The 25,828-nt window shown below is 46.8% G+C and overlaps 1 protein-coding gene and 1 long non-coding RNA gene across 7 annotated transcripts in view; one reads left to right on the forward strand and one right to left on the reverse strand.

The window, feature by feature from the left end:
- BRD4 (bromodomain containing 4) overlaps positions 1-25,828 on the forward strand; it is a 214,028-nt gene that overhangs the window by 182,890 nt on the left and 5,310 nt on the right. For all 6 annotated transcript variants that reach the window (XM_074935108.1, XM_074935103.1, XM_074935105.1 and 3 more), the window contains 6 exons: positions 5,437-5,489; positions 5,794-6,073; positions 16,296-16,811; positions 19,738-19,850; positions 20,114-20,273; positions 20,546-20,676. In XM_074935108.1, the coding sequence (XP_074791209.1) occupies positions 5,437-5,489; positions 5,794-6,073; positions 16,296-16,811; positions 19,738-19,850; positions 20,114-20,273; positions 20,546-20,676 (1,253 nt within the window). The remainder of the gene's footprint in view (positions 1-5,436; positions 5,490-5,793; positions 6,074-16,295; positions 16,812-19,737; positions 19,851-20,113; positions 20,274-20,545; positions 20,677-25,828) is intronic.
- The window catches only part of LOC141975005 (uncharacterized), a 135,348-nt gene that overhangs the window by 24,561 nt on the left and 84,959 nt on the right, over positions 1-25,828 (reverse strand). The window contains exon 4 of the long non-coding RNA XR_012635840.1: positions 11,035-11,172. This is a non-coding gene — a long non-coding RNA (uncharacterized LOC141975005). The remainder of the gene's footprint in view (positions 1-11,034; positions 11,173-25,828) is intronic.

Here is a 25,828-nt window from a genome sequence, read left to right on the forward strand (position 1 = left end):
TGGAGACCGAGAGTCACTTATACATAGTATTCACATTTTGAGCTCATCTCTAATACCAGGGTAGTATGGAGGTTCTCTGTGCTATCAAGGGAAATTTAATTTATAACCGAAACTATTTTGTAAAGTTTTTTTTTTACTTGCAGTCTCTTAGCATTGTTAAAAATGTTTTCTCCAAATCACATGATTGTTCATGTTGTGTTTTATTTTTCTATAAACTGCTGGGGACTGGGATTGATTTTTACTGGAATGTATAACTGCATGTTTCTAGCAAAGCTGTAATCCTAGTTTCTCTGATGCACAAGTGTGAACTGTTTGAAAGTAAGAATGCATTTGCAATGAATGGACTGTCATTGCCATTTTGATTCAGATTCCTTTAAGGCACTTCAATTAGCATTTATCATCTACAAAGAATTACTTTATACAAATCTGTTTATTTTTATATTTTTATCTGCATGCTTTTTGATTTAACAGTAATGTAACCACAATCTTTTTAAAAACAAGTTGTATAGTTTTTTTATATTTTTGTTTTTAAATAAAAATAAATAAAGTGTTTGGTTTGTTACAGAAAATGTACCTTTTTGTATAATGGAATTACAGTTTTAAGAAGTCACTTCAAAATGGAAAGAATATTTTTACCAAGTATATAATTGTATACTATTATATTGAGTATTTCACCTTCCTCAGTGAACGTGTGGGGAAGTAACTAATAATTGGAAAAACTTGTGTGAGTGGGGAAGATACCCTAGAACTTTCCAGAGAGGGAAGCTATTTGACAGAATAAGTTCATTGTAAGCAGAGGCTTCTCTTATGGAAACTGGGCTCTGATCTTAGTGTTTCTACTCTGAAAAGTGACTTTGTGAGAATGGCATTGTGGAATCCCATATTTATTGTGTCTTGAGGATTTCTGTGTCAGATGTGCTGTGTGCACAAGTAGAAATTTTTTCTAATTACCAGCCTTGAAATCTCAACCTGGGCTCTACGAGCCAAAGCTTAGTTGAAATGTGGTACGAAGAGAACCATCATAATGGTTCTGTGAACCAGATTTAGTTCATGCGGCGCCCTTGGTGCCTTTCATGGGCTTCCATAGGTGTAACACTGATTTGGAACTTAAGCAATTTTGTAGATATACAAGATGGAATAGAATCAGCAGCTCACTCAGTCTTGGCTGTGTTGGCTCTGCAGGGCTAATAAGAATAAAAAGGAGCAAAATTTTATCTCTAAAATAGCTGACGTGACTATTCAGAGTAAAACTGCACTTTAAGCTTAGAAAAGTGATTTTTCTGGGCCATGTTTTATAACTTTGTCTTTTGTTTGGCTGTTCTTACATTTCTGAAAACCTCATGGTTAGTTAAATGGCCAGAAGGTTAGTGTACTGTGGCTGGCTGGAGTGGAGCAGAGTGGAACTGTGTCCATAGCTGCTTCAGTCCCACAGACTCACAAGTGTGATTCCAATATTAAACAGAACTGCTGATCCACACAAACCAGGAGATGCACAACCTTTCGCTCAGAGCTGTATAGAGTGAATGGAGCTTCTTGTCAATCCAGACCAAACCATTTTCTCTTACCTATGTGCAGAGAATGGTCCAGTATCTTTGTCAATAATTCAGTTTAAACTAAAGACAGTATCAATACAAGAAATATGCACACCAGAAAGCAAACGTGACGCTTCTGAGGAGCTTGGTTAGAAGCTAGCCATCATACCTCTGAGGAATATAGGAGTGAGAGCAAACACCTGTACAAAGAAGCAACTATGGCAGCGTGACACCAGGAGTAATCATGTCAGTTTTACAGGGCTTGGTACCTTTTTAACTGCTTTTCAGGGCTGACACTTGCACACAGCCTTATATGTCTGATATTCCCTCTTTTTCACACCTTTACTATTGCAAAACACATACATGTTGATCAGCTGCATGGAAACCATGAAGCTAGGGGTCTCTGACATAAAGTACAAACGAGAAATGTTATATATTAAACATGGCATTTTTGGCTGACTCCTGAAGCTGGGGACTGTCTATGTATAATCTCGCATTTCCAGTCCCGCTCACATAGGAGTGACATTGGCTTAATTGCCTTTTCGCTGATAATGTTTACTCGTGCAACAAGGAAGTTGCACGAGTAAACATTATCAGCGAAAAGGCAATAAATCTGCAACTTGTCGAGAGGAATTCTCTCAAATCCCATTGATTTCCAGAGATCAAATATTTCATAGTTTTCCTTGTCTCTTCCTCTCAAGTTGTGGTGTCCTTTTACAAAACTCCTCCTTTCCTGGAATCCCCCACGTTTGTTTGTATCCCATCCTTTGGTTTCTTCACACTGGTATTTTTCCTTCTGATTAAATGGAACATGACAGAAATATTGGTTCCTTCAGTAACTTCGATTTTCAAGCCACACAGCTTATTCAGTTTCCTTCTAGTTTGGTGTGCATGGTGGGAAGTTTCTTGCTATGTGGACATGATAAAAGTGGATCAGCAAGTAGAATGTTTATAGCAAAGTGAATCAGGTTCTGTTTGCTATATATATTACACTTGCATCAGATAAGAATGTGGCAGTTACAGGCTTCATGCTCAAATAAATTGGTTAGTCTCTAAGGTGCCACAAGTACTCCTTTTCTTTTTCCCTCATGGGCTCACAGTAAAGCAGACCAGTCTCTTAGATACTTAACTGTTACAGAGACTGACATCTGTCACTTTGACGACTTTTCTGTAAATTTTATTTTAGTTTACTGATTAGTATGGGGCTTCTATTTTCTGCCCTCAGTCATAGAGTAGGAACTCAGAAAAGACCTCAGTGAATAGTTGTAAAACATGATTTTCCTGAAGACCTACATGTTGCTGCATTTCCTTCTTGCCTTTCAGTGCCTCTTCAGTTGATTGGCATGGTGTTCCTGTGATTAATTCTCTCTCAGCCTCTCTCTCTGTTACCTGGGTTTTTGACTCAGATAGGGAAAGTCTATGTGGGGCAAGTCACTTAATAGCAGAAAACATCAATAACTTTCTTTTTCTCCTTTGTGCAAAGTAATGTCAAAATGGCTGGTTAAGATGGCTTTGTACATCTAAGTCAAAATCTACTCTTTTAAACAAGTTTGCAAGCAAATTAACCATAATCCTTTTTTTGCATTTTAGTCCAGTGGACAGTGCACTGGACTGGGATCCAATTTCCAGCTCTACCATGTACAGTTTCAAGAGAGACATTAAACCTCCATGTTTTAGCTTCCCCATCTGTAAAATCGGAATGATGATACTCGACCTCATTTGTAAAACGCTTGGAGATCCTCAGAGGAAAAGTGCAAATAATTGTTTATTTTTTGTTCCATCCACTTCTGTATGGATGTGTAGAACATGAGCCTTAATGCATGAAATGTACTGAAGTTTTATTTTGGCTCTTTGAAATGTCTTCTGCTAGGTCAAGGCCTAGTTAAGCAATTATTCTTACCAAGTTAGACTGGCAAAGTGTCAGACTTGTACAGTAGTCCTCAAACGACTAGTGGCCCCAACCATTGGTGTTGATGCTTCATCTCCCTACTGTAATGATGGAGCTCTGCTACCCACCTTCCATTTTCTTTTGGACATGTTCTGACCTGCAGCTGAGCTTGGGCTGTTCCTAGTGGTTCCTAGAAAAACAGCCTGAGCCGTGGAAAATGTGAACAGTTGAATGGGAGTCTGCTGACACACTTGAGGTCTTGCTCTGGTAAAATTATACAGCTTCCTGAAAAGCTTAGGGAATCCCTATAATGAGACCCTGGTGGCTGAAGGGACCTCCAGGAATACTTTAATTATGCTGTATTTACCTTATAACACAGGGAAGTTCATAATGAGAGATGCGTATGAAGGAAGCATGATATACATAGGAAGTGGGTCTGAATACTTACCAGATCATCTTAAATTTTGCTACAGAATGGTTTGACTTTGTATAGGCCTTGCAAAATTATGAAAATTTAATAAATTTCAAGGCCGGAAGGTACAAAAGTGATCATCTAGTTTGACTTCAATTTACCAGCCTAAGTACAAATTCTGTCATATTTGCCTGTCCCATCACATGAGGATTCATGACAGTGAAAATAGGAATACTTTACTTACTGATTTAAAAAAAAAAAACCTGAGGCATGAATGGGCCACTAGCATTTTGCCAAGGTTGTTTTAAAACTGTGTTCAGGGGTAGTGCTTCAGTCTTAACCCCACACCACTGGGCATGCCAAATAATGATGAAGTAGAACATGTTCAAGCAAGGGAGTTGATCCAGGTGTTTGGCTGGAATTCTCCAGGGGAGGAAATTTAAGCCAGATGGTCAATATTGTGCCTTTCGTTTTTGTTGATTTAATAAACTCTGAAGTAAGCTGCAAAGGAAGTCTTGGGAAGCTCTAATATATAACAGATTTGCACCAATGGAGAGGGGCTGACTGGTAGTGAAGGCTGCTGAAGGTCCCAGACAGTTTTGTTATAGGGTGGAGAAGAAAGTTTGCTTCTGTTTGGCTCCCAGTGTGACCTCTGATAGAAAGTGGTGAGTTAAAGCCCTTCTTGCTTAAACAGCAAGAGGCCCTTGGATGCAAACTCTTAACAATTCTCCAGTGAGAGAGGAAGGATGGCTTTCTGTGTAGCATCTGTTCTATCATGGCTGCTGTCTGTTTCTTTTCTCTTCTCCATCACTGACATTGTAATGTTCAAATAAGGGCTCTTGATCTAACTAATGGGCTGTGAAAACATTTGCTTCACAGCCAGCTCTCTGCAGCCCTGTCAGGTTGTATCTCCAATAGGCTATTTGGGATATTTTCCCTCATTGCAGCTCCACCAATGGTAGCAATGGAAGTACTATCAGTTAGACCACTGGCATTTTTACCACCATGTTATCTAACACTGGTCAGAATGGGTGTAGAAGACACCATGACACAAAGTCTGGCAGCGCCCTGAGTCCTATCCACACTAACTGCCACTTTGGTTACCACCGGTGGCACTGCATTGGTCAGAGATTTCCAAGAAACTCTAATATAGGCAAGGGCTAACCAATTCTTACAGTCTGTCACTTTGGTGTCCCAAAGGCCTGTGGCCGAAGAATTAATGTTGGTCAAAGTCTTGAAGAGATTTCTTTGTAAATCATTGTAGTTGATGTTTTGAAAGTTCTGATCCTTCCTGGTTTTGTGAAGGAACAAAGATGTAGCCAAGGAAACTGAATCTCTTTCCTCCGGAATCTGTAGTAAGTTTCAAAGGTAAAATCAGGGAAAAGCTGCCTGTTTTTGTGTCTGAAAATGTGCTCTTCGCGAGTGCTTGAGAGAGAGTAGTTCGCAGTGAGCACCAAAACTTCGCCACTCTTCCTGTGATTTAAGTGGTGTACTTGTAACCGAGATCAGTAATATTAGTTGCTCCCATATTTGTCTCAGTGATTCCTGAAAGAGCAGCACCTGGATGCTAACCCTTTTATTATCCCTTCTTCCTTTCTCCACAGAAATGGCACCAAAATTGAAGAAGAAAGGGCACTCTGGGCGAGAGCAAAAAAAGGTGAGTTTTGGAGAAGCCTGCCTCCTGGAGCCATGAGAGAATTCCTATGAATGAGAGTCATCAGTATACAGTGACTGCTGAATCATCATAGAGGTTGGGCTGGGCCAGGCACACAGGCTGTTAGAACAATACTCTTATTTAGATCTTCCTTTTAGATCAGGAGCTTATGGTCAACCACAGGCTCAGTCCCTCCATTATTGATGTCTGGAATTGTTCTGAGCTGCCTCCCTGCATACCAGATGAGACAAGGCTGGAAGTTTAAATGAGAAGGTGTTCTGATCTCATGAGTTTTTGTCTTCCCTAGCATCACCACCACCACCATCAGCAGGCGCAGCAGCAGATGCAACCACCACCTGTCCCTCAACAAGCACCACCTCCGATGAAGTCCTCTCCCCCTCCTTTCGTACCTGCACAGGTCCCCATCATGGAGCATCCTCTCCCAGGGAACATGTTCGACACTATCACACATTTCACCCAGCCCATCATGCATCTTCCTCAGCCAGAGATGCCACCCCATCTCCCCCAGCAACCTGAGCACAGCACTCCTCCTCACTTGAACCAACATGCAGTGGTCTCTCCTCCAGGTAAGCACTTAATGAGCAATGCTGTGTGTCTAAAGCTGTAGCCCTTTCTTCTTCTTGGAGTAGATGCAGCCTGGTATTCCATGTAGGTGTGTGTGTTCCCAGCAAACCAGAGCAGGAGAAATTTGCCCAGCAGTAGAGGGGTGGCACTCGCTTCTTGTGGCTATAGTCCTTCTCCTGGCTACATGATGCAGTGCTGTCCTGACCCTCCCTCAGTTCCTTCTTACCGCCTGTGACTGGAGTCGGAGTTCTGTGTGGTCTCAAACTCTCAACTAATTTAGTTTTTTCTCTTGTGTATAGTTAGTAGTACCCTTAATTGTTAGAGTAGGGTGTGTTACCAGTCTGTTTCCCCAGTGATGCCCTCTCTGGGGTTTAAACATTGTCTTTCGTGTGGGGGAGCAATCCCCAGCAGCAAGGCCCATGTCAAGAAGTATTGCGCAATCTGCCGATCGGTTTAAGAAACTGACTCAAGTGGCTGGGGACCTTCGCCTGAAGCAGTGCCTGCTCGAACAGGCCATGTGGCCTGCTTCCGTCCCAAGGCCCTCAGTGGGTCAGAGGTTCCCTTGGGCTCCAGCAGCACGGCCACTTCATGTTCTGGAGCAGGTACTTCAATAGGGGCTGTTGCCTGTGCTGAGGAAAAGGTCGCATAACACCAATAGGTCTTTTGGGGTGACTCTTCCGCCTCCCGCAGGAAAAGCATGGAACAGCATGGAGCTGGTGCTTCTAACCCTTCCCTGGTACCTAGTAGGGAGGTGAGAAACCCTCTACCGTTGACTTTGGTTCCAGCCTCTGGACATCCACTGAGTCTGGCACTGATGAGGGAGATGCCAGTACCGACTGTTTCTGCGTCGGCAGCATACCAAGTAGCTACAGACCACCTTCTGCCTTTCAGTCCCAACCTCTCCTTTGGTCCAGAACTTCGCCAAGTCTGTGTCTTCTATTGAACAAGCCACTGAACCCTTGGGTCTGTTGGCACTGCACCCCAATGTTCCCCTTCCACAAATTGTAGAAATAGGGCCGGTACTCGGATTGGTACGTGGGACCCCGGTACCAGGAACCTACTCGCACTGCTGCAGTCCACACAGCAGATGTTTCCATGGTGGGTTTCGCCGCCCTTGACATTGGTGCAGTCAGACACTCCACTACCACTGTTCACTTCAGGACTACCAGTGCTTCCAGCACTGGCATGCTCGGTACCAGTGATATTGCTTCCATTGGTAGCTCTGTTTCCTGCCTCATTTTGGACAACAGACGAGTCAAACATCTACTTGCTCCCTCTGGTTTTGCTCTGCCCTTATCTCTGGAATCCTGAGACTCCTTTGAGTCAGGGTTGTCATCCTCCCACTCTTCATTGCCCGACCAGCATTGAGGCCCACTGATGGATTGTTACATGTAACAGGATTGGCGCACATCTCATGGTCAGGACGGGTCCCTGGCCCTGCATCTGTTGGCCACCATTGCCTTATCCATGTCACTGCACTTAATCGTGATTAAATGTTTTGAGTTAATCGCTTGAGTTTACTGCAATTAATTGACAGCCCTATTTTCCACACTTCTCCCACCCATGCTCAACAATCCTCCTGATTCACTCCAGGCTCTTTCCCTCTCCCTCAGCTCCTCCATTACCCCTGATTCCCTCAAGCCTTTGCACTGCTTCTGCCAGGTGCAGGAAATACAATTCTTTACTATAATTTAAATGAATTACTCAACGTTCTGTATTAATATGCCTCATAAGGAATCTATTTGTCAAAAAAAAAAATCGGAATTTTTTTGGGGGGGTCTGTATTGTTACAGACATACTTACTGACAGATATTTTGAAATAAATTACCAAAATAATTGGAACTGGCATGATTATATTGTGTTATTTTGACAAAAAATATATACAGAATTTTGTAGAAATTTAAAATATTGTGCACAGAATTTTTAATTCTTCAGGTAATGTCCCTGTGGGTGCTGCACTCTAGGTGTTCGGAAATGTATGGTAGCAGTGCCCAGTTGGATCTCCCGTCAGGGGCATGGTTGGTTCTCCGGGCTTTAAATGCTGCCTCACCTGTAGGCTGTTGATCCCAGTGTTCACTGCTTAGGCGAAACACATGTTCCTCAAAAGTGCCCTCATTGTCACAAACTGACAGTGCAGACCAGGAAAGCCAGAGACTTGCAGCTTTAAATTGCTGCTCATGGAGAAGTCTCTCCGGCTGGCGTCTGAGCCAGAAGCCAGGACTCCCCTGGTCAGAAGTTCCCTACAGCAGCCTCTGACAGAGGCTCTACTTCCAAGGCTCAGACAGCAGACCACCCTGCTATGAAGGTGGCTAAAAAGCATCCTGTGGCTTCACCGAACCAGGAGACGGCAAAGAAAAGGTGTTCCCTGCACCGGCATGCTTAGTCGATACCAACCACACTATTAGCCTCTCCAACTGAGGTAGTACCATGTGTACCGTGAGAGCTAGGGACTGTAAACGAGAGGGCCTTGGCACAGGCACTAAGGGGAAAATGAAACCCCGTGCCTCAGCACCACCGGAGTTGACCAGACCCATGGCACACAGCAGCTCAATACAACTGTAAGCCATGCTGCCATCTACAGGCAGTATGCTGCAGCTGGCACACTCATCTGTACTAACACAACCTGGGGCACCAAGTGTTACAACCGCAGCGGCGCTGCCACTGTTGGTACTGTGCCAGTTCTTACTGCAAAAGGATTTGGCAGTATCCTCAATGCCTGAGTCACCTATCCTCGGCACCGACGTTACCCTGGCTCACTTGGTACCGAGTCAGCCTTCCACTCCACCTTATTCAGCTCCCCTTCTTTCGAGAAACAAGGATGCGGTTGGTGATGCGGAAAGGTATTCCTGCTGCTTTTCTCCCATCTGTAATACGGCAGCACGTGCCTTGTTACACAGTCTATCATACTGTGCCCAAAGAAACCCAATGGGACGAGTACCCATGGATGACACCCATGCCACCTCCACCACAGTGGCCATATTGCCGTGAATGGCACATCCCGCTTACCACCACATACCTCCCAGTCCCCCCAGGGAGAGCACACAACCGTCACCTGCGCCGTTGGTAGTGGGACTGTCTCAGCACCCTGACGACATGCCAGCAGAACAGGATGAACCCTCTGACCAAGATCAGGACATTGAACCTACCCTTCACTTTTCTTTGTCTGTCTTCTCCTGAAAACACCATCTTTCCCCCCTCTCCCCCCAGTGCTGTGGGACCAACTCACATCTCTCTGATTTTCTCAGACCGTCTTATCCCCTATTACCCAGTCTGGCAGTCCATCACAACAGACAGATGGGTATTGTAGATAATCAAGGTTGGATACTCCATCCCATTTACTTCTACCTCCCCCACCCTGTCCCTCTTCAGGGACCCCCCTCGCAAACATCTACTGCAACAAGAGGTAGACCACCTCCTATATCTATGCGCAGTAGAACTGGTACCAAGTACAAAGTACAAATGGAAGGGTTTCTACTTGCATTATTTTCTCTCTCAGAAAAAACAGATGGACCCCATTCTCGATCTCTGACTTCTCAACAAGTTTGTGAACACCCAACATTTCAAGATAGTCATGCTAGCCACCATAATCCCAGAGTTAGAAAAAGGGGACTGGTTCTTTGCCCTTGACCTTCAAGATGCATATTTTCATATAACTATCCATCCTTCACACTGGCATTTTCTCCATTTCGTAATAGGCCCACATAATTTCCAATACAAGATCCTTCCTTTTGGCCTATCCACTGCCCCTTGCGGTTTTTTGTTTTTTTTTTGAAGGTCCTTGCCATTGTGGCTGCACAGCTACACAGAGAAGGAATTATGATGATCCTGTACTTGGATGATGGCCTGCTCAAAGCACCAGCACAGCAGGCGCTGATAGATGCCACAGAACAGACACTCACTCTCTTTACGGCGTAAGGCCTCTAAATAAATGCACAAAAGTCCACACTAATACCAGTGCAACAAATTAGAGTTCATTGGAGTCTCTCTCAAGGCGGTGGCCTCTCTACCACAACAGCAGTTCCTCACATTGACCAACCTGATTGCTACAGTACAAATCAGCCCACAAGTCAGTGCCAGAACATGCTTACGTGGCTTCCACAACATACATGGTCAGACATGCACAATTCCATATGAAGTGCCTTCAAGCCTGGCTGCACTCAGTTTGTCCCACACAGGAACAATATAAACATAAACAGGCACCTCACGATACCAAACAAGGTAAAAGAGTCTCTTCTCTGGTTGGACTCAACCAGACAACATTTGCGTAGGAGTGCCTTTCACGCAAACTCTACCAATGATGACCATCACAACAGATGCATCGCTTCTGGGTTGGGGAGCACATCTATGTCTGCGCACTATCCAGGGCCACTGGTCCCCAGCGGAAACTCTTCTGCACATAAGTATCTTAGAACTAAGAGCCGTTCACGACGCTTGCTCCCACTTCCTACTGATAATGGAAAGCAAGACTATACAAATCCTCACGTACAGTGTGGCTTGCATGTTTTATATAAATAGACAAGGGGGCGCACGATCACACTCCCTCTGTGTAGAAGCCATCAGACTCTGGCAATTGTGCATCACATATTATATCCACATTACAGTACAATACCTACCTGGTTGCCAGAACACCACGGCAGATCCATTAAGCAGGAATTTCTCCCGGGACCATGAGTGGAAACTCAACACACACATGGTCTGGGACCTCTTCAAACATTGCGGATTCCTGACAATAGACCTGTTCTCAACCACACAAAATACCGTATGCCCACAGTTCTGCTCCGGGGGGGGGGGGTTTGGTCCCCACTCTCTGGGCGATGCCTTCCTCATGAAGTGGAATGCTCCTCTCCTTTACGTGTTTCCCCCAACCCCCCTTTTGGCCTTGGTGATCCACAAGATCAGGCAGGACAACTCCAGGGTAATTCTAATAGTCCCCACGTGGCCTTGCCAAACTTGGTATCCTTACCTTCTCAAATTATCAGTGTGCCCACCACGGACACTTCCGCTTCTGCCTCGTCTCCTATCTAAGGATGCAGGTCATGTTCTTCAACCGGATCCCCAAAGACTCCATCTCAAAGGGTGGCTACTCCATGGCTCAAGCGACCTGAAATAACACATTCCAATGAAGTACAAAACACAGTTGCAGAACCACCACCCACACCAACTACCTCTCCATTGGAAACAATTAGAGGCATGTGCTAACAAAAATGAATTCCTGCTATGTCAGCCTCTTTACCCCAATATTGGACTACTTATTACAACTTGAAAAGTCAGGCTTCTCCATGAGCTCAGTTAGAGTGCAGCTCTCCACTATCACAGCGTTTCACAGCAAAGTAGATGAGTTCTCCACATTCGCTCACCAAAAGATTCCTCAGAGGCCTCAGCAATTTCTATCCTGAAGTGAGAGAACCTACCCCACCATGGGACTCAACCTATTCTCAGAGTCCTAACTGGCCCTCCATTTGAACCCATGGTGACATGCTCTTCATTACATCTTTCTATGAAATTTATGTTCCTTGTTGCAATGACATCCGCCAGATGGGTGGGAGAATTGGGTGCTCTTTTGGCAGATCCGCCATACACAGTGTTTTTCAAAGATAAAGTTTCTTTGAGACCAATCCTAAATTTTTGCCCAAGATAGGCTGGTTTAGGTGAAAAGGTGAGGCAATCTGCCTTCTGACATTCTATCCAGGATAGACAACAATCCAGACTACATACCCTGGGTGTATGCAGGGCAGTCGCCTTCTACATAGACAGAACAAAAGCATTTTGTAAGTCTCGGAAACCGTTTGTCTCAATCACAGAATGATCCAAAGGGAACGCCATATCTACACAGAGTTTCTCCAAATGGATTTCAGGTTGCAGAAAACTGTTATTCCTAACATGGTCAACAACCCCCTATGGCAGTGGTGGGCAACCTATGGGCTGCAGGCGGCCTGTCAGGGTAATCTGCTGGCGGGCCGCGAGATAGTTTGTTTACATTGACCATCCGCAGGCACTGCTGCCTGCAGCTTCCAATGGCCACAGTTTGCTGTTCCCGGCCAATGGGAGCTGCGGGAAGTGGCACAGGCTGAAGGGACGTGCTGGCTGCCGCTTCCCACAGCCACTGGGAGCTGCGGGTGGCTGTGCCTGCAGATGGGCAGTGTAAACAAACTGTCGCGCGGCCCGCCAGCAGATTACCTGACAGGCTGCAAGTTGCCCACCACTGCCCTACAGGGATTCACACGCATGCCACCAGGGCCTTCTTAACCTCTATAACGTTCCTTAACAATGTCCCCATTGTAGAAATCTGTAAGACCACAACCTAGGTGTCAGCCCATACATTTACTCAACATTACACTTTAGAACAACAGGCAACCTCCAATGCCCTGTTTGGACTCTCTGTTCTTTTGTCTGCTATGACTTCAACTCCAAAGCCCCCTCCTCCTTCTGGAGGGTACTGCTCTGAAGTCACTCAGAGTGGAGCACCCACAGGGACATCACTCGAAGAAGAGAAAGTTACTCACCTTTTGCAGTAACGTTGGTTCTTCAAGATGCGTGTCCCTGTGAGTGCTCCACTACCCTCCCTCCTCCCCTCTACTTCAGAGTTATTGCTAGGCTCTGCAGTAGAGAAGGAACTAAGGGGGAGTTTATCGCACAGCGCTAATTAACCGCCTGAAGTGGTGCAAGACTGGGACCACGCATGTGTGATCCAGCCAGGCACTACCATAAATCTCTGATTACGCGCGCAGGGGCGCCCGAACACCTAGAGTGGTGCACCCACAGAACCTACATTAGCACAAGATGAGTAACTTTTTCTTTTTTAGTGCAGAATTTTTAAATTTTTGAAGCAGAATTCCCCCAGGAGTGCAATTATACCGAGTCACAAAAAATTCCTTCAGTTCATCTTGGCAGAATGCCAGTTTCAGTATGTGGTGCTCCCATTTGGCCTCTCTTTTTTTCCCCCAGGGTTTTTACTTAAATGCACAATTGTTACTGCGTATCTCAGGGAGACCGGAATTCACATCTTCCTGTATCTTAACAACTGGTTACTGAGGGGCAGATCCAGAGAGGAAGTTCTTGCTCATGTCACTACCACACTACGGTTGCTCGACTGCCTGGGTCTCACCCTAAACACCAGAAAGTCAACCTTGGCTCACACTCAAAATATTGAGTTACTTGGGGCCCTGTTATATTCCACGACATGAAGAGCATTTCTGCTGACCAACCGTTTTCAGATAATTCACCATCTTTGCCTCAGTCTGCAATCTCAGCCTTCCATGACAGTTAGACCATGCCTGAGATTTGGGCCACATGTCTGTTTGCACACAGGTGGTCCAGTTTGCAAGGTTATACCTCCGTCCCCTTTAAATGTGTCTCAGGACAGTCTTGAATCCTACTCTTTTTATTCTCTAGACAGACTGGTTCATCTCCCTCCACTGGTCCTAGACTCTTAGTGGTGGATGAAGCCACAGAATGTTTGCCAAGGCGTTCTTTTTGTCCAGCACTCGCCAACCAAGTACAGTTGTTACCAAAGCCTCCCTGATGGATTGTAGGGTGCACCTGGGGTAACTGAAAGTACGGGTACTGTGATCGGCGCAGGAAGCCTCGCTCCATATCAACTTACTGGAGCTTTGGGCTATTTAAAATGCATGTCACGCTTTTTAGCAACCTATCAGAGCCTCAGTGATTCACGTACTTACTGAAAATATCACTGTGATGTGTTATGTAAACAAACAAGGGGGAGCATGCTCCAGATTGCTCTGCTTAGAGGCAATCAGGCTGTGGCAGTTCTGCATCGAGGAGAATGTTACTCTGATAGTCATTCACTTGCCTGGGGTTCAAAATCAACTTTCAGACCATCTCCACAGGTATTCTTGCCTGAATCACAAATGGTCCCTGAAAACAGGTGTCCTCCGGGTTATCTTCACAGCTTGGGGCATCCCAGTGATCGACCTGTTCACTACAAGGGACAACAGGAAATGTCGTCTGTTCTGCTCTCAGCCAGGCCTCAGTCAGGCCTCCCTGTCCGAACTCACTGTGGTCCTGATCATCCCTCAGGTCATCCTCTAGCTCAAAGTGGCTTAGGCCAAGCTCATTCTCAGTGTCGCATTATGACCAAGACAAAGCTGCTTCTCTGACTTTCTCACGCTGTCTATTCAGCCTCCCATGAGGCTTCCTCTCCATCACAGCCTGCTAACTCAGAATCACAAACGCATCTTGCATCATGTGCTCACCTCTCTGCATCTCACGCCATGGCTGCTGCATGCCTGAATGAGGAGGAAGAATAGTGTTCAGTGGCTATCCAGCAAGTGCTGCTCAACAGTAGAAAGTCCTCTACCACAATGGTCTACTCAGCAAAATGGAAACCCTTTTTGGTATGGTCATTAGCTCGTGGAATCCAGTCGAAACTGACTTCTACCCACGACATCTAGGAGTACCTGTTACACCTTCAGACATGGGGGCTTGCGCTTAGTCCAGTAGTTCTCAACCCGCGGGCCACTTGTGCCCCAGTCAGCACACAGTTGCAGCCCATGTGACATCCTCAGGGCCATACAGGTAATATATTATATATAGTGTGGATGCAGCCCACATAACACACAGAGACCTGCATATGCAGCCCACAGTGGTAAATAGGTTCAATCCTTGAGGGGGCCGTTTGGGATCTGGAACAAAAATTGGGGGTTGGACTAGATACCTCCTGAGGTCCCTTCCAAGCCTGGTATTCTATGATTCTATGATAAGACCACTGGCTTAGTCCATTGAAAGTGCATCTGGCAGCAATACTGGCATTTCATCCCCCTGTTCTGGGAAAATCAGTCTTCTCCAGTGTCAGTGTTAAGGGGGCTTCTTTGTCTATATCTTCCGGTACGAGAGCCAGTTCCCCTGCAGGACCTAAACACAGTCCTGGCAACTCTGATGGGTCATCCATTGTAGCCCCTATTATCTTGCTCCTTTTTGCTCGTGTCAGAAAACTGCTTTCCTGGTAGCAATAAGATCGGCAAGGAGACTGAGAGAGTTGCAGGCTCTGATGGCAGAACCTTCTTATATACAGTTCTCCAAAGACAAGGTAACTTTACAACCACGCCCCACGTTTTTGTCTAAAGTGGTTTCTGTTTCATTGGAACCAGGTGTTGTATTTACTGGAGTTTTTTTTACTAAACTGCATTCATTTCTGGAGGCGCTGCATCAGATGTCATACCTTGGATGTCAGGCAATGTCTAGCCTTTTATCTGGACAGAACTAAACTGTTTTGGGCCTCACCTCATTTGTTTGTGCCATATGCAGATTGCATGAAGGGTCAACTGGTCTCGTCACAGATCTCCAAATGGGTAACATCCTGCATTGACAGCAATGAAATAGCCTTGGCTACTGTCCTCACTGTGTGTGAGCTCACTGTACGAGGATGTAAGCAATGTCCAGAGTGTTCCTTAGTGATCTTTCCATATTGGACGTTTCCAGGGCTGCTATGTGGTCATTGATACATACGTTCACGAACCATTACACCATCACCACATCTTCCAGGGCAGAAGCAAGCTTTGGTAGAGCTGTCTTGCAATCCTTGTTTTGGTAGACTCTGAGCCCCGCCTCTGGGGTGGGTGGGGGGGTGGTACTCCTTGTGATTCACCTAAGTGGAAAATAGAATATACAGCTGCATCTACATGAAGAAGAAGAAGTGGTTACTTAATGTACCTGTGGTTTTTCAAGATGTGATGCAATGTGTATTCTACGACCCACTGTCTGTCCACTTTGCGTCGGAGTCTAATGTCTGGGCATTCAGTGCAAAGAAACTGAGGGATGCTTGGGGTGGCGCTGCCTCATATAGCCAGGAGTGGGCCTATGGCCATGAGGCATGAGCACTGCCCCTCTACGTGTACTGCTAGGCAAATTTCTCCAGCTCCAGTGATTTGGGCACACATACGACGAGACATGGTTACAGTAAGTCATTGTTTCTTCTACAGCCCTGCATTTCCTAGTTGGCGCCACATGGTCCCAGGCTTTGCAAGTCTGGGGATAACTTGATGTGTTAGAGAAGGATGTATGGTCACATGATTAAGAAACGGGGTTAGATGCCATGAGATCTGTGTTATGTTCCATGTGTATTCTGTGCGATGTAATGGCACATCTTTTCCTCTGTTTGGCATGGGCAGTTTAATAAGCAGAACAACTTGTGCAGTTTTGCTGTGGGGAGTTGTGCTCTTTCTTCTGTTGTATGTGATGCCATGTATTCCTGCTCTTCTTCCCCAGCTTTGCACAACGCTCTGCCTCAGCAGCCATCAAGACCCAGTAATCGAGCCGCAGCACTACCCCCTAAGCCTTCACGTCCTCCAGCAGCGTCACCAGCCATAAGCCAGCAGCCCATGCTCCCCCAGCCGCCTTTGCCTCAGCCTCCCCAGGTCCTCCTGGAGGATGAGGAGCCTCCCACGCCTCATCACAGCCTGCCTCTGAGCACCAGCCAGATGCAGCTCTACCTTCAACAGCTGCAGAAAGTGCAGCCGCAGACTCCTCTCCTCCCTTCAGTGAAGGTCCAGTCACAGCCTCAGCCACCCCTGCAGCCTCCTGCTCATCCCTCAGTACAACAGCTGCAGCAGCAGCAGCAGAGGCCGATGCACATGCAGCCCATGCAATTCCCTCCTCATATCCCTCAGCCTCAGCCACCTCCACAGCAGCATCCACCCCCGCAGCCGCAGCCAGCTAAACCGCAGCAAGTCATCCAGCACCACCCATCACCACGGCACCATAAGCCTGACCCCTATTCAACTGGTGAGTGCTGAAATTTCCCCTCTGAGTTCTTAACATCAGCGCAGCTACAATTAGTAACAAATTAAGGGCGTTGGATGCCTGGTTGGAATGTAAGGGAGTACTTGTGGCACCTTAAGTGAGCTGTAGCTCACGAAAGCTCATGCTCCAATAAATTGGTTAGTCTCTAAGGTGCCACAAGTCCTCCTGTTCTTTTTGCGGATACAGACTAACACGGCTGCTACTCTGAAACCTGGTTGGAATGTGATTGTTCCACAATCTTCTGAGCTTTGCAGATACCGGTGGTGAGTTGGCATCGGGCTTGGAGCACGGACAAGTCATCAAGAAACGTACTTAGTCTCGGAGGAATTCTTTAAATAACTTGATAGTCTAGTGAGGACTCTAAGCTTTTCTCCTGGGAGCTTAAATCTCAGTCCATGGGGAAAACCCAACTATTGTAGGGCTCAAAGTTTGGAAACAGATTCTAACTGGCAGTGCTGTGCCCAGTTAAGATTCATCCCATCCCCTTTCAGCATGGAAGTCTAGCCTGTCCTGAAATCAGGGTACAGTTGGTGAGCTCCATCTAGAAAAGAGGCTGTTTGCTCCCTTTGGCAGGACGTTTGGTTTGTGATTTTATAGTAATAGCATAAATCACCACCTCCCCAGGAACAGATCAGGCTTCCTGATTCTGTTTGGATTTGAAGTTCTCGTGTGCCGTTGGCAAGCATGTTGGGAAGTTCCCATGAAAGGATCAAAAGTGCATGACTGCCAGTGTAGTATCCGGTAAAAGGAAATAAACTGAAGTTAAGGAGTATGGCTGCTGAGTATCGTTTACTAGCCAAGCACTTTAAGTTGTCCCCTTGGGTAGTTTATTAGATGTTAAAATACAAATAGTTAGAATCTGGTGACAAGAGCCAGCATCTCCAGAATAGCCAAGATAGCATTACAACACTAAACATGTACATGTATGCTAGCCCCCAGCCAGTGATCAGATGGCAAGCAGCCTTGCCAAAGTGCTTTCCCTGCCTTAATGACAGCCCTTCTGGGGTATGCTCCAGTGGATGCACCGCTGAAAAGGAAATAAAATGCCTGTGACTGCGTGAGTAATTCTACCCAGATTGGGCGGTGGAAAGTCTCAAGCGAAGTGCTCAGACTGGTCCCTGAGACATAGACAGAGCCTTGTCCCTCCTAGCTATGGGCAGATTTTAAACCCTTGTAAGATTATTTGAGCTGATGATGGTGTAGCCTAGTCTCCCTCATAGTGCCCTTGATCAAGAATATTTTCTCTACAATCTCTAACAAGCTTTGTTACAGGATAATAGTGCACATGAAGATGGGTATTCATTTTTTGTGTGAAGGACAAATATATTTTTCTCTGTCTTAAATATTTAGCATGAATTCTTTTTGCTTCTCCTTACCGTTGTGGTGTTTTAGATATGTTATGTAATGACCCCTGGCTGTTGGGTGGAGTGCTATTTTCCGAATGTGCTTTTAATTTTTTCCTCCTATGCTAAACATTGAACTGTGTATGTAGGAGAAATAAGAGGAATGTGTCAGTGGCCTTCAGCCATCATACTTTGGGTTGTGACCTTCTCAGATGTCAATGGATTGAGCAGGATTTTGATGGGAGAGGAGAAGCAGGCCTCCAAGGAAAACCCAGGCATTGCAAAGTGTTACAGGTTATTTAGTGATTCAGGAGGTGGTTCTCTTTAGCACCAGGCTGGTGCCCCCAGCAGGGTGCTGCTGGAGGTGCTGTCTTTCCAATTAAATGTAAAACTGAGGCTCACTTTGGTTCATTAAAGATCTCTAGTTAGGGGTGTTTGTCGTGGTGCCTTGGTTAAATTCTAATTGGAATTACTACATCCTGCCTCTTTCAAACCTCCCCACCCCGGCCACCTGTAGTTTAAAATGGATGCCATAAACCATCATATAGGGTTTCTGAGAGTTGTTACAAGCGACGCCAGGGAGCTATAACAGCAGAGGGCAGACAAATAAAGAAGGGTGCAGACAAGTGAAATTCAGTTGCTTCCCTCCCACCCATGAGGCAATCTGCTGAGCAGCTCTCTAGTGCCTAGCGTGTTGGCTGAGTCCAGCCAGAGCCTGAAAAAGGAAAGCTCACTTCCCTTATAAATTTCAGTAAACATCAAATGAAATGGATGTCTCCAGGTGCTCCCTCAGTTCTCTGTGCCCTAAAGTGCATGTGTGATTCCTGAACAGAGATCTTGAGAGACTCTGGGGGCATAGAAATGTAAGGGGAGAGTTTTAAAATAGTAAATGTTCAGTGATTCTCAAATGTTCTGTGGTTCAGTGGAAGAAATTGCATAGAGGAGCTTACAAATTCTTTAAAATAGGAATGTATTTTGGATGGAGGTTTTCCATTCCTCAGAATGAAGTCCGTAGGCTTCACGGCCAAATCCAAAGGGCAATCCAACAAAATCCTTTTCACTTGCCACTGCCCAGCCACCTACAGCCCTTGTGCATTGTGAATGTGCCTGTGACAGCCATGGCACTGGCCTGACACCGGACTGTAAGAAGGCTGGTGGGAGGTTCCCCTATCTGCATACCACTCCATGCAAGTCTGGCAGGCTTATGGAGAGGAATAAACAGATGCAACTAAGTGTATGGCTCTTTGTGTACTGATCTGGGTGACAGAGTCTTAAAGTTGCTTCTGAATTAGTGCTTAGGGTTAGTGTGAATTAGTGTGGCAGTGCAGCCCATGTGACAGCTGGAAGTACTGAGGGGTAGGACTAGACTACGGAAACTGCCAAACTGGTGTGGAGTCTTCCTATGTTTGTAAGGTGTGCCTGGGTTAAATTCAACCTGCAGACGGTGTCAGTCCTGTGGAGCAGCATGCTGCTCGATCTGACTCAAGGACGAGTTCTCACCTTGTTTAATGTTTGGATAAGCGATAGTGATGACAGGTTAACTGACTGGTGCTGAATTGTTCCAGGTCACTTGAGAGAAGCGCCTTCCCCTCTCATGATGCATTCCCCACAGATGCCCCAGTTCCAGGGTCTGGGCCACCAGTCACCACCTCAGCAAAATATCCAGCCGAAAAAACAGGTAAAGGAAGGCATAACCTGAATGTGGGGTCCCAAAGGGCCTGCTCTCAAAGCACAGGGTTCCCAACCTGTGTTGGTAGCTTGGGCTTATGCCCACAACGGTGCACTCTCCATGAGCATGCATTAGAGGCTAGGCCAGCCCCATTGTGGGACTCTCATAGTGGATTGTTCAGGATGTTACTGGCTCTGTGGATGTGGGATGGACTTCCATCAAGGAAGGCGTTTGGATGGTGACTGACCCATCTCAATGTGCTAACATGGCAGGAGCTGAGAGCACCCTCTGTCGTGCAATCCCAGCCCATGGCAGCAAAGGAAGAGAAGATGCATTCACCGGTCATCCGAAATGAAACATTCAGCCCCACGTTGCGACAGGAACCTCCCAAGCACCCAGAGAGCATCAAACCCCCTGCACATATCCAGCAAAGTAAGTTAGAGCCCCTGCGCTGTTAGTGTTGAAATGTGTATTTTGGGTGTAACATGGGCTAGTCTGTTTCCCTTTGAAGGCTGAGATGGAGAAATGGGCTGCTCATCACGGTGAAAGCCTGAGAGTCTACACCTCAGTCAATTGGCCTGCCCTCGATAGTGGGGAAGGAAGGGACAGGATCACTCCCTGAATGCTCTAGGAAACTCAGATACCCTGACAGCCTGCAGGAATGGTCTTTTGCCCTTACCGTGGTGTATGTGTGTGTGTTTCAGGAACAGAAATGAAACCAATGGAGGGTGGGCGGCCTGTAATCAGACCCCCTGAGCAGAATGTGCCGCCACCTGGAGTACAGGACAAAGACAGACAAAAACAGGAACTGAAAACACCTGTCGCTCCTAAAAAGGTAACAATTCACCACACCTGGATGCAGTCAGTTTGGGGGAAGGGGTTATTTAGTGGCCTGGTCTGACCTGCCTACACTCCAGCATTTGGTCTATATTCTTTTTTGCGAAAGGGGCACAGAAACTCTGAGCTACTAGAAGAGGCTGAACTCAGTGTAAAGCCCCTAAAAATTCTAGGCCAAAGTTGTCCCTTCTCTAACAGTTTGATCTACTCAGCTAGGTCCCCCATCCTCTCCTGCTTAGGACATAGGTTGTGGAGGCCATGTCCGCTTCGAGGCACATGTCTTATCCCAGATTGAGCAGACCTGTCCCTTCATGCCAGGGTGGGGCTCACCAGACTAAACTAGTTTTAGTGCGCGTGTGCTCTCTCTCTCTCTCTCTCTCTCTCTCTCTCCCTCCTCTTCCCCCCCGCCCTCCCCGGTGTTGGGGGGCGAGGAGGGAGGCAGCACTGTTATCCTCACTGCTTCATGAAGGTTTGGGCCCAATTTTTTAATGTTAAAGTGATTGTACAAGAGAATTTGGCCTGGCTGAGAGCTGTGAGGACTGATAGCTTCTGTCTGCAGATCAGGAACAGCCTGGGCACAGCAAGGCAAGCATCTCCCACCTGTGTCGCTGAGATGCAGGGGGAGGACTCCCTGTGTGTGGGAAGGGAGCTCAGTCTCTGTGACCCATTCGGCCCTACACTTCTGGCCACAAATGGGGGGAACGGATGTGGTGGTTTGACGATACGGGAACCAGGAGCTGTAAAGTGAGACTACCAACTCATTTCATACATGCCACTGTGAACAGCCTTCAGATGGTAACATCACCTTCTTCAAGTAATGGTCCCTATTTGTGTTCCACTGAGGAGTTAAGCATGCGCACTGTGTGCCCAGAGTCGGAGAATTTGAAAGTAGTGTCTGTTGGTCCCTTCATGCGCCCTGGCTCACCTTGTGCTTCATCCAAGGTGTTAAAGGGAGGGGCTGACCAACCGTGACTCCAATTCTTCTCACTGCCGCATGGTTCAGGTCAGAACTTTCAGTGTCCTCCTCTCTGGTGCATCTTTAATAAAGATAGTTGTACATAGTTTTACCCAGGTTTATGGTAGTTTTACCAGTTTATTACCTTTTTTATTGCAGTTTTAGCACTTAGTTAAGATAAGATTGGGGTTTGTTTTTTTCTTCATACAACACCCTGCCTGGTACCTGTGTGCAGGTACTGTACTATGCCCAGGATTCTGGGCTTCAAACTCTGCGCCTGCTGCCCACGCTTCTTCTCCATCAGTGATTAACCCAGTGCTGCCTCTACTGTTTGGGGGAAGCTCACATCACATCCAGGTTCAGTATTTGCCAGTCCTTTCCCAGCCACACCCAAAAAGGCCAGACCCTCCGCTTCCGAAAGCACCACATAGAGCTCACCATGAGGCCTCACTCAGACCCAGGTAGGGAAACTCCCCCTGTATATCGGCCTGAATCAGTGAGGAACGCACGCCTCCCATTACCACATCCAAAGCCTATGGAGGCGTCTAACTGGGAGATAAGGAAGCATACCATAAGCATGGTACTAAGTCTTGCTCAAAGTCAAAGAAAGTGGACGCTCCTTCCACGAGTTCGAGCCATGGGGATGGAATTCTCACTAAGTCCCATAGGCATGAGAAGAAGTCCCACAAGCAATGGAATCTGGTACTTCCAAGCACCTGTCCAACAGTACCGTCATCACCAACCCTCCACAAGACATGGGATCCTCCTGTTCTGGGAAAGGCCATGCCACCGGCACTGATACCAGCCCAGGGAAAGGGTGCCTGTGATACCGGGGATATCTGGAATTGTACCTGAACCCCAGGACATGTTCGCCTTGCCAGACCCAGAGTCACCCCAGCCAGCCAGCCCTTCCACCTCTAGAGAGAGGATTTCTCCACCTCAGGGCATTTCCCCAGAACAGATCCTTTCACCATCTGCTCTGATGGTGTACACCCTTCCACCAGTTCTGACAGCACCACCATTTGAACCAGTCTGCCTTCTCCTCCTCTGAAAAATAGGAACCAGGAGAGGAACCAATTATGTCCTGTCACCCCTACGTGTCTTCACAGAGACTACCACATCCATGGCAGCATCCTCCATTTCAATGACCTCGGAGCCATTGGTACCTCATGCCGTGGGGGCCACCACAACCTTCCTCGGATCTGGCCTATTGGCTATTACTAGGGACCGGGTCCCAATACCCTCCCTTAGAACCAGCCTGGTCCACGAGGGAACATTTTGCCTGCCTCCTGCTTAAAGTTTCCTTCTAGCAGACGCTTGGATCTGTTGGAGGAAGAGGAACACCTCAGTGCTGCCAGAATTAGTAAGTTTTCCCTCTTCATCTCCAGGTGAAGCAGTGACTGCAGCATCCCCTTCGCCTCTGGATGACTTCAGGCAGTTTCAAGGAACTGTTGCAGAGATTCTCAAGGGAACTCCAGTTTCCACTGGAAGAAATCTAGGAACCTGGGACCAGCCACAATTGCACTGCCTATTACTGAGGCTATTCTGGAGCCTGCCAGGACCGGGTGGCACACCTCTCCCACATGTATGGCTACCCCAGAGGGGCCAAAAAGCATTATGTTCTTGCTAAGGGGTCTGAGTGTTGTGTATGTCCATCCCCCCATCCCCTCCCCCTCCCACTTTTTTTTTTTTTTTTTTTTTTGCATCCTCCTCCAAACACCCTAGTTGTCCAGGCAGTGACTGCACAAGCCAAGCAACAGCACCCTCAATCTATACCTGCTGATAAGGAAGGCCAACATTTGAACCTTTTGGGACACAAGATATTTTCCTCAGCTAGCCTTCAATTCTGTATCGCGAACTCTCAGGCATTACTAGTCAAGTGTGACTTCCTGAATTACAGCAAGTTCCAGGAATTTACTGATAGCCTGCCGCAACACAATTGGGCTCACTTTCAGGCACTTACTGAGGGAGGGAAGCTGATAGCCAGAATAGCCCTCCAGTCAGGGGTAGATGCAGCAGATACCTCTTGCAGGGCCATGGCTGTGGTCATAGTATGCGGAGTGTGTCTTGGCTCCATTCCTCTGGTTTCCCGAGGGAGGTACGGAGCACTGTTGAAGACCTCGCTTTTGATGAAGCCCCAACAACTATGCCTGACACCTCACACACACACTCCCCCCATTGGGGTCATTTAGCACTCTTTTCTCATGGTTGGAGTGCGATGATAATAGACAAATAGGTGTCGAACAGCATCCACCAGGGCTATACGATCGAGTTCATCGAATTACCTCCTCCAAGACCGGCCTCCTTGTCCCTCTTCAGGGACCATCCTCACGCTGCATTCTCACCCAAGTGGTGAACTCATTACAACAGGAAGCAGTAGAACACACACAGAGAATACCGGGGAACAGGGTTTTACTCAACTTACTTCTTGATACCCAAGAAGAAAGGCGGGTGGAGACCAATCCTCAATCTCCAACATCTGTCGGTTCGTTCACAAGCTCAAGTTTTCAGTGGTCATGCTGGCAGCAATTGTCCTATCCTTAGAAAAGGGCCATGTGGTTTACGGTTCTCAATACGAAAATTGCTTATTTTCACATTGATATCCATCCATCCCACAGACATTTCCTGAGATTCATAGTGGGCACCCACTATTTCCACTACAGGGTGCTCCCTTTCAGAATAGCCACTGCTCCGAGTCTTCACCAAAGTTTTTTCCATCTTTGCGGCCTTTGTCAGACATTAGACTGGCTTCTAATTGCACGTTCCAGGCAAGAAGCCCAAGCATCAACCTCCATGTTGCTCAACTTCCTTTCATCCCTTGGAGTCATCATCAATGTTGAGAAATCAATCCTAGACCCCACACAGTCTCTGAACTTCACAAGAGCTCTCATCAGTTCAGCCACAGTACAGGCCTACTTACTGAAAGACGGGTTCCAGACAGTGAACTCTCATCATAGCTAGCATCATGAGCAATCATGTACCAGCCAGGACTTGCCTGTCCCTCCTGGGCCACGTGGCTTTGTGTACATATGTGACCCCATTTGCACAACTCCACCTTTGCTGCCTTCAGACGTGGCTCCAGTATGTTTACTCACCAAACTGTAACTCCCTGGATTTCATGCTGCCATCCCTCCGATTGTGGTCAGAGCCATGTCATGTATGCATGCGGATTCCCTTCCTTCCCTCCTACCAGACAAGAAGATCATCACCAATGCATCCCCGATAGGCTGAAGAGCCCACATGGATGAGCACATGACACAGGACACGTGGTCTCCCCAAGAATCCAGGGTGCACATAAATATCCTGGAACTCCGAGCTATAAGAAAGGTATGCCAGTCCTTTCTTCTGTTTCATTCACTCCCATCATGGTGTCTCATCATGTCAGACAACGCTACTGCTGTTTTCTGTATTAACAAACGGGAATAAGATTGGCCTCTCTCTCTCTCTCTCTCTCTGGACTTGGTGCATCAATCACCAGATCTCTTGTCTGCAGGCTATCATCCAGGAACACAGAATGTAGTCTCAAACTCTATCAGCAAACGTTTTGCGATTGACCACGAGATGGAATGTCACAATTCAGTAGTACACAGCATCTTCACCTGATGGAGGACCCTGACCAGACATCTATTCACGTCACAAACAGCAAATGTATCACATACTGCTCCAGAGAAGGCCTCAGTCACCACTCTCAGGGTGATGCTCTCCTGCTCCCTTGGTCAGACCAAATCAACTACGCCTTCCCTCCTCTACCTTTCCTGCCTCAGGTACTGAACAAGATCCAACAAGACAGAGTGATCATCGCCTGCTGGCCCAGGCAATTCCAGTTTCCCAATCTCCTCCACATAGTCATTCTGCCCACCAATTCCCCTCCACAACTTCCCCGATCTCCTGACCCAGTACAACAGCGAGATCAGGCATCCCAATCCACATGCACTCCACCTCAGAACATGGTATTTGGATGGGCATTTGCTTTAGCATGCACATGCTCTCCTGCTGTGCAAGACATCCTCTCCAGCAGCAGGAAGGACTCCACTAGGCAATGTTACTGAGCCAAATGGAAACGTCTCTCATCTTGGGTCCAACAAAAAGTACTTCTGCCTGAACTGATGGGGATCCCCCAATCCTGGATTATGTTCTGTCCTTGAAGTCGTCAGCTCTTGCCTCAACTCTTTGAGAGTCCACCTGGTGGCAATTA

The sequence above is a fragment of the Natator depressus genome, chromosome 20 (genome assembly GCF_965152275.1).
Source record: "Natator depressus isolate rNatDep1 chromosome 20, rNatDep2.hap1, whole genome shotgun sequence".
Taxonomy (NCBI): Eukaryota; Metazoa; Chordata; order Testudines; family Cheloniidae; genus Natator; species Natator depressus.